This window comes from Apis dorsata, unplaced genomic scaffold (genome assembly GCF_000469605.1).
Source record: "Apis dorsata unplaced genomic scaffold, Apis dorsata 1.3 scaffold_112, whole genome shotgun sequence".
NCBI lineage: Eukaryota > Metazoa > Arthropoda > Insecta > Hymenoptera > Apidae > Apis > Apis dorsata.
The window spans coordinates 609901-619231 of NW_006263407.1; the positions used below are offsets into that span (position 1 = coordinate 609901).

At 20.7% G+C, this 9331-nt stretch overlaps 3 protein-coding genes across 7 annotated transcripts in view; 2 read left to right on the top strand and 1 right to left on the bottom strand.

Annotated features, from left to right (window-relative positions):
* LOC102672052 (pseudouridine-5'-phosphatase-like) overlaps window positions 1–1002 on the top strand; it is a 2488-nt gene extending 1486 nt beyond the window's left edge. For all 3 annotated transcript variants that reach the window (XM_006612418.2, XM_006612419.2, XM_006612420.2), the window contains 2 exons: window positions 424–656; window positions 723–1002. In XM_006612418.2, coding sequence (XP_006612481.1) covers window positions 424–656; window positions 723–902 — 413 coding nt within the window. In that variant the 3' untranslated portion in view covers window positions 903–1002. The remainder of the gene's footprint in view (window positions 1–423; window positions 657–722) is intronic.
* Window positions 1003–1398: 396 nt separating this feature from the next.
* Window positions 1399–8298, bottom strand: LOC102673283 (DNA polymerase alpha catalytic subunit). Of its 3 annotated transcripts, XM_031508899.1 has the most exons (22): window positions 8216–8298; window positions 7618–7809; window positions 7202–7511; window positions 6816–7119; window positions 6346–6753; window positions 5632–6000; window positions 5352–5556; window positions 5003–5271; window positions 4761–4877; window positions 4508–4691; window positions 4309–4440; window positions 4048–4223; window positions 3744–3984; window positions 3530–3669; window positions 3233–3438; window positions 2889–3150; window positions 2618–2792; window positions 2376–2539; window positions 2048–2296; window positions 1881–1956; window positions 1594–1790; window positions 1399–1498 (listed from the first exon to the last, which is right to left on the bottom strand). In XM_031508899.1, exons 1-22 carry the CDS (start codon window positions 8229–8231, stop codon window positions 1496–1498), a joined length of 4395 nt encoding a protein of 1464 aa, XP_031364759.1. In that variant the 5' UTR covers window positions 8232–8298; the 3' UTR covers window positions 1399–1495. The 3 variants fall into 3 exon arrangements, with proteins under 3 accessions (XP_031364759.1, XP_031364758.1, XP_031364760.1); XM_031508898.1 differs by lacking the exon at window positions 1399–1498 and having other exon boundaries at window positions 1542–1790; XM_031508900.1 differs by lacking the exon at window positions 1399–1498 and having other exon boundaries at window positions 1680–1790; window positions 1903–1956; window positions 8216–8291.
* A 97-nt stretch (window positions 8299–8395) lies between these two features.
* Window positions 8396–9331, top strand: part of LOC102673413 (transport and Golgi organization protein 11) — a 2504-nt gene continuing 1568 nt past the window's right edge. Inside the window, exons 1-2 of the mRNA XM_006612429.2 lie at window positions 8396–8519; window positions 9008–9238. Of these exons, the coding sequence (XP_006612492.1) occupies window positions 9013–9238 (226 nt within the window). The 5' untranslated portion in view covers window positions 8396–8519; window positions 9008–9012. The remainder of the gene's footprint in view (window positions 8520–9007; window positions 9239–9331) is intronic.

A 9331-nucleotide genomic window follows, 5' to 3' on the forward strand; every position in this document is an offset into this window, starting at 1 on the left:
TAAATTATTTTTGTAAAATGAATAAAATAAAATTTTTTAAATTAAATTAAATTAACTTATTCTTTATAAATATATCAGAATAAATTAATTATTGTATTTATTGCAAAAACTATTTTTTATGCAGATATTGATATGATTATATTTATGTGCAATAATTTTAAAGAAAAGAATTTTATCTGTTTAATATTTTAGATTAAAAATTATTATCGTGAAATTTTTTTCTCTTAATAAAAAGTTTTTGTAAGTTTTTTTTTAAGCTTTTTTAAAAAGATTTTATATAAATTTAAGAAAAGATTTTTAGAAGTAAATTATTTTTAAATACAATTTTTAACAATTTTTTTTAACGTAATTAAATATTAATTTTTAAATATAATTATTTTATCATAAAATCTTATTTTAAAATATACAATTATTGAAAAATAGGTGCTGAACAATTGTTGCAACATCTAAAAGAAAATAATATTCCAATAGCATTAGCTACAAGTTCAAATAAAGAAAATTTTGAATTAAAAACTCAAAGATGGAAAAATATATTTGATTTGTTTAATCATAAAGTTCTTGGTGGTTCTGATCCTGATGTTATTAATGGTAAACCGGCACCTGATATTTTTTTAATTGCTGCAAAACGTTTTATTGACAATCCTGATCCATCAAAGGTTTGTTACAATTTATATTTTTTTTTCCCCATATATTTATTTATAAATTTAATATTATATTTTTAGTGTCTTGTGTTTGAGGATGCTCCAAATGGTGTAAAAGCTGCATTTAATGCTGGGATGCAAGTTGTTATGGTTCCAGATCCAATGTTACCAAATCATTATATTGAAAATCCAACAATAATACTAAATAGTCTTGAAGAATTTCAACCTGAACTATTTGGTTTACCACCATATAATAGATAATATGTGTGGAATATATTTCTAAGAGATAGTAATAATACTTAATGTGCCATTAAACCAATTTGCTTATTAATAAATTAATTAATAAATTTTAAGCTGTCAATTTCTATTTAAAATTAATATTAATTCTCCAATTTTTTTTTCTTATTAAGATTTTTTTAAATTAAATAAATTAATGTTCAATAATTTTAATTACAATTGAAAAGATTTAAAACTTAAACTATACTTAAAATAGAATATATGAACACAAATTGAATATAAATTTTTTATATGAGATTGATTAAGCATGTTCTTATGAACTTGTATGCCGTTTGATGAATAAATTTTCATTTATACAAATTTGTATTCATTGTTCATCTTATTAAAATTGTTATAGATCGTCTAGAAATATAATATTTTCTTGAAATATGTCAAAAATTAACTGCTAAAAATTATGTTATTTTCATTAATACAAGCATAAAGGTTATTTATAATAAGTAGAAGTTATTTTATATTGCTATTTAACGTTTCGCGTTTTTTATTCATATAAAACGTAAAAAAAAAAATGTTGATAAAATATATTTAAATATACTTAAAAAAAAATTATTAAATTAATTTTACTGAAACAGAAAAATTTAAATTATATCAAATCAGTAGCAATTATTTATTTTGTTATTGTAATAAATTAAAAATATTTTTTTTAAATATTACTTACCATTTCATTATCTGATCCATCTGATATTTCTATAATATCTGTATATAAACTTGGTGTTTTTGATTGTTCATCAATATTTAAAAAAATTGTATCTAAACATACAACAGAAAATGCATTTCTTTTTAACATCTTTTCCATTGTTTCTTTTAAAGAATCATATGCTTCTCTCATGCCTTGTGGATATTGAGATAACAAATCTAAAAATAAATTCATTTTTAAATTATATAATAGTTTTTTTTATTATTTTTTCTAGATAAAAAAGAAAAAAAGAAAATTTGAATACTTGCTTTTATATTTTGATTGACTCACATTAAAAAGATGGAAATAAAAATACATTTGATTATAAAGTTTTGTATCTGTAAACTTTAAATAATAATGAATTTTAATATATTTAAAATAATATATTTTATATTTAAAATATATTTATATATATATATATATATTTTTAACTTACAACTCTATGTAATTCACCATCTTTACATTTCCTACAAGTTGGATATGTTGAATTAAATCCTAATGGTAATATTTGTGTTTGTTTACCACATATTGGATTTTCACATTCTAACCATCCTTCATAATATTCACTAATTGCTTTTCGTACAGCAAGTGTCATTGCATTTTGTATTATATGAACATATGTCCATGGTGGTATCTTACAATCTGGATTTGAACAGGAAGCAAGTGATAATTGATTTCCTGTAGACTATAAAATTTTATAATAAATAACAAATAAATTAAAAAATAAATATATATAAAAGAGAAAAATGCTTATATTGATTTACTGTTTCGATTATAATATTTTTAAGTATAATTTCTGACTGACATTTCTCATCTTTACAATTAAATTTCAAAGGAAGACAATACTTAAATTTATCTTCATCTGTTAATGGTATATCACTGTATTCTTCATGTATCATTCTCTTAGATTTATAAATATTATCTACACCTATTAACAAAATTTTATTTATAATATTTAATAATTTATATACAATTTTATTATAATTGATATCAACTAAAATTTTACCAAGACATTTAGCTAATAAAACATCATCAAACCCTTCAATTGGGTCACAAATTCGTAAAACAATAGGAAAAATTTGACTTAATAAATAATAATTAACATCTATTTTTAAAAAATCATTCTTTTTATATTCATCAATATGATATGCTCTTTCAGTTGCAGATTTTTCAGTTCCATCCTAACAAAAAAATAATTATATATTTTATAATGTTTATAATAATGCATATATACATATATAAAAATGAAATGATGAAATAAATTAACAAATACGAACGTCACATATAATATAAGGAACAGTATCTCCAGTTTTCCACATTCTACCACCCTCTTTGTTTAATCGTAAAGCTACTTGAACATGAGCTTGTTTAGTATCCGGATATTCATTTGGATTTTTAGATAATTGTTTTGTAATGACCAAAGATGATAAGGAAATTTGATTTTCTCGAACATTTTGTGCAACATCATGTAATATCATAAAAATTTGTTCTATTCGATCTTCACATGGTTGATTGGAAAGAAGGTGATCCAAAATTTTTCTAAAAGTGATGATTATTATAAATAATATTAGATATGATTTAAGATATTGTTTAAAAAATAATTTATTTATATTTTACTTACTTTCCAGTATCACAAGCTAATTGACACCAATCTCTTCTTACAATATCAAGACCTTTATGTTCTTGTGTTAATTCTATTTGTCCATTAGGTAATTTTGTCATTATAACTGCAGCATATTTTTTCTTTTGTAAAAGCAATAAATAACGGAAAACCCCATCAATATCTAGTTCTACTCGTTTATATAATTTGTTGACTTCTTGTTTAATCTATAAATAATTTATTAGTTATTAATTTTTTGGAATAAAAAATAATTATTTTATATATTATTATATATTATATTATTCATATAATACTTACTTTTTTTCCAACAGAAAAAACTTCTTCATAATCTAATAAATTTGTATTTATCATTATAGAATCAGTATCTCCATATATAACTTCATAATTTAATTTTTCAACAAGACTTTTTGTATGCTGTAAAATTTCTCGACCTTTTGCTGTATTAATTAAACGTATTTAATATTTTATATATAAATTTTCAAATAAAATTATATTTTAATTCATACTTTACCTGTAACCATGGCAGCAAGTCCTTTTGCATAAAATCTACAATGAGTTGCACCTAAACAACCATACATAGAATTTGCTGTAAGTTTTAAAGCCAATTGTCTAATATTATATTGCATCTTTAATTCAGGTGAAATATTTGTTGCTTTCATTAATTTCTTTACTTCTCCTCTGCTTTCGACTAATTTGCGAATTTCCGTTGGAATTACTCCAGATTCTAAATTTGACTCAGGAATTGATAAATTCTGTAATGAATGAAGTGAAGCTCAAATTGATTGTTTTTAATTCATAATAATAAATAAATTTACCCCATAATCAGCATATGCAGCTCCAGGAACAGTAGTAAAACATAAATTATATTCTTGAATTATACTAGGATATAAAGAATTAAAATCCATTAATAAAATAAGTTTATCATAAAATCCCTTTTTTGGTTCAAGAACTAAACCACCAGTATAAGCTGCTTTTTTTCTAGTAATATTTTCTACATATAGAATAATAATGATTATAAATAAATTACAAATATATTAGAAAATAATAAATATTTAAAAAAATATATATATATATACCTTCATTATCTTTTCCTTTTTTCATAATGCGTTTATCAGGTGTTATATAATGTTTCAGATGAAATGCATGTAATAATAAATATTCATTTCTTTCTGCACGGCCTGCTGTTAATGTTCTTGATATAACATTTCCTATATAAATGAAATAAATATATATTAAGTAAAAAAATTATTATTTTTAATATTTATATACACATACCAGCAATACATGTAATTTGTAAAGCAAGTGGAAGGATATTGAGATCAAAAACAATAGATAAAATATACAATGCTTCTGTCAATGTTATTTTAATTAAATTATCTATTTTGTTTGAAGTATCATAAAATGCAGCACATTCACCGGGTTTTATTTCTTTGCATTCATTTTCCTTTTTCTTCAATACCTATTAAAATAATTGTAATTTAGCTTTTTAAATATTAGAAAATTTCATAAATTAATTTCAAATATTTACCGTTGTACAAAGAGATTGCAAATCATAACTTCTAACTTTGAGGTTTAATTCTTTAGCTGATACTTGTATATCACAAATGGGTCGACCAGCTAATACTTGATTTAAATTTATTTTTCCCTAAAATATATTTCTTTAATTTTTGTTTTATAATACATATTTTGCTTATATAATATAAATACATATTATATATATTATATATATAATATATATAATAATATATAGTATATACATATATATTATACTCTTATCAAAGGAGGTGTTGAACGTCTTAGTCTTCCAAGTCTACTCCAATTTGAAACTTTTAATGTAATCATTCTATGCATTAAAATATCAAATTGAAAACCACAATCATATCCAATTAATAAATCTGGATCTGCATTATTTATTATTTTTAATAATTCTTCAAGTAAATCTGTTTCTGTTTCAAATTTCATTACTTTGGTATATGAAATATTAGAAAGCATTTCTCGTGCTTGTTTTGGCCAAGGTATATCATGTGGATGTGTAATTACTATATAAAATAATGTCAAAATGAATCATATTAAAAAGTTATAAGTATATAGAATATTCAATTCAAAAAAATCAACATACAACAAAAATGTTGCTGAAATGGTGGTTTTGGTGGTTCTTTATCAATATGATACTTATGATGTATAAGTATTGCAACCATGACTATTTCATTTTGTTGTAATTTAACATTTAGAGATGTTCTTATATTTAAAGTTGTTATTACTAATGGTGGTAATGTTTGAAATTCAGAGAAAACGGATATATTTTCCATCTTCATGCAATTTACCTATTTATATAGATTATTAATGTTTTAATGTTTATTAATAATAATAATAAATTTCAATGAATAAAATTATTATACCTTTATTTTGCACCAACTAGTTTGTATATTATTAGGTAATGGACATTTAATTTCTAGCCAACATGGTCCTTTAATATTTCTTTCTATTAAAAGTAATTCTAAAGCATTTACAGTTGTTCCAAAAACACGCTCAATTGATGGTCCAGAATAATCAGAAGGCATAGGTGGATAATGCGCCGCATATCTTACTTCCAAATAATCAGATATTGCTGGAGTACCTTCTTGCTCAAAAGCATAATGTTTTGAGACTTTGCTGCTTCGAAATTCTTTTATTCCTAATTTATTTGCAAATTGATTAAATTCCTTATATACGTCTTCTATTGTATTTAATTGTTCTTCTTCATTATTATCTTTAAAAGATGCTTTTATCTAAAAATTATTTAATTAATTTAATAAATTAAAATAATAAATAATATATGTAAATGATAAAAGACTATATACAAAATATTAGAACAAAGATAATTTTAGAAACTAAAATAAATAGAAAAATTGATATGCAAAAATATTAGTTGAAACTATTTGTTAATTATTAAATGAAGTGAAGAACAAATCACAAAATAAATGAAATGAATGTGACACTCATAATTTAAATTGTTTATAATGTAATAAAATATTTTTATGTACCAATGTGTTTTATATTTATTTTGATTTTTGCAATTTATTCTTCAATCTCATGAATTAATATTATATATATACATTAAAAAATATACATACATATACTCTAGGGAGAAGATAAATTCTTCGTGGAATATTCTTTACTGTTAAACAGCAGGAGCAATATTCTTTTATAGATGGTACAAAAACTTTTCCCAATAAATATACAACTCCAGGTTGTTTGTATGGATCTTCATATGCATCCCACCAATAAAATCTAAATACTTCTTCTTTATTTGCATTAGTTAAAAGTGGTAAAGGCAGTTCTGTAATATTAGTATTAGTAGCTATTTCGATATTTGATATTTGTGTTGTAAATTCAACATCTAATATTTTATCAAAATTTTTTTCTTCAATATTTTTATTTTTTGTTTGAATATTTAATTTATGTTTTTTATTTTCTGTGTTGGTAGATGATATTGATTTTTCATTGTAATCAATATTGTCATTTGTAAAATCTGTACAGAACTGTAATAAATGAAATATATTTTAAACATTATTTTAAAATATTATTAAATAAAAAGACTTACATCTCCAATGAATTGGCTAAGATCTTCACTTTCTGTTTCAATTATTTGACTATTACTTGAGTTTTTAATATCTTGTTTTAAATGTATATCTAATGTTGTATTTGAAGCACTTGTGATTTCATCGTCTATAATTATTTGACTATTACTTTGATCTGAAATAATATTTTCCATTTGACAATTTAATTTCATTTGCTGTAAATTTACATTTTTTGATTTGTCAAAAATAATTAAATCATTATTATCATCAGATTGTATTTGTTCACATTCAGAAATTGATTGTAACTTTGTTTTGATATGAATATTTCTAAAATTATAATTTATTAATATAATATAATATTAATTATATGTAAATATATATATATTAAAAATAATATAAAAAATATTACTTTTCATTTAATTTAGATGCAGTACAAAATTTATTTCTAACAGTTTTTAATTTTGACATTTCTGGACTATTATTTTTTTTCAACTCAGACATTAAATCTCCTAAAATATTATCATCATCCAATTTAGCATCACATTTCTTTTTAGAAGACATATTCATTAACATATTTTGAATATTTCCTTTCATTTTAATATTATCTTTCTTGTTTTTTTTAGGACCTGTGATTTTATGCTTTTTTGCTTCTTGTATACTTTCATCATCCAAATCATCATCAAAAATTTCTCTACCATCTTCAATATAACCACTTTCTCCTTTTGTAACAAATAAATAATTCATAATATGCTTTTCCTTTTATTTTTAATAAGAATAAAAAGTTAATATGCTATATTTATCATTGTAGATATATAAAGTTATTACCATCATCAATAATCCAATTATCACTTTGTCTTTCTATTACAGTTTTAGTATATTCTTTTTCATCAACTTCTTCATAAACATTTTCTAATTTATCAATTTCATATTTATTTTTACTACCTTTTAATTGTTTTAACTTTTCTAAAGCTGACAATCTTCCAGTTTTATCAATCTTTTGACGTTTAGTTCTACCTGCTATTTATAATTTATAATTATTATAACATATACTATAATGTAAATATATATATATTATATTTATTAAAATATAAATATTTTAATAAAATATATATTATATAAATATATTGCAAAATTTAATAATAATTTAATAAAATTTCAAATTTTATGTCAAAAATAAAAATCTTGAAATATTTAATCATAATATTTATAAAATTCTCTTAAAACAATAAAATATTAAATAAAACAATAAATGAAAAATTAAATTAAAAATTTTTAACAACTTTAAAATTGTTACTAAAAATCTTATACAATATTTAAGTACAATAATAAATATAATAAATGTATATAATTTAATTTATAATTTAGATAAGTAAATTTTAAAACAATAAATTTTATTAATTTTATAAATTTTCTAAAAACTTACATTGGGTGTCACTCATATTTTCCAATAAATTATTCTAATATAGATTATTAAATTAAAATATCATAAAATATTAAAAATAATATCTTCAAAAAATAAAATGAAAAAATTAATAAGAAGAAAGAAATTGATAACACTGGTTAAGGTTTTAATGGCAGATATATTTATTTCGGCGGGAATTAGAATCGATATATTTCTATATCGATTTATCTCGATATTATAATCTCGACTTTAGCAGATGAGTATAACATACATTGTCAACTTCGTGCGAAAGATTTGTGTTCAACGATCGAAAAGTTACAGAAAGGTAATTATTCAAACTTTAAGTATTTTACGCATATATAATATTTTATTATAATATGTACTATTAATGATTTGATTTACAATATTCATTTGTTTTTATTTTATTAATGCTACGTAAAATTTAATCACATATTTTTTTTATGTCGTCATTATATTTTTTCATTCTAGAGTAAAATTACTAAATACATATAATTTATTAAAATATTTATCGGATTATTTTATAACTATTTTCTTAATAATTAATAAAAATAAAAATAATTCTTATTTCTTAATTTTTTAAAATATAAATTTATTATATTTAATAAATAATAGTACTTTTCTACTTATATTAAATTTTATTTTTAATTTAGTTTTTAAGATAAAAATACTAAATTTATTGTTTTATTTATATATATTATTTTAAATAATAATTTTTATATAATTTAATATATAACAATTTCAATAAAAAATATAAAGAGATACAGTTATAAATTTTGTTTTTAATTATTTTAGTTATAATGTCAAAAGCACATAGTCCTACTGTTTTCAATGGGGAAGCTGACAATTTTTATGACCCAAATTTTACTTTGGATATTAATAAAAGAATGCGTGTACCAAAAAGTATTCGTGTGAGCGGCGATTACACAGATGAAGAAATAAATGGTACAAATGGTTCTAATTGGAATCAGATAGTTGCAGGAGAAAAATTTGAAATGCATGTTCCAGATAGAATTTTAGTTGTTGGTAAATATTTAATGTTCGTTAATGTTTATTTAATGTTTTACACATATATATTTATAAATATATTTATATATTAATTTTTATAATTAAATTATT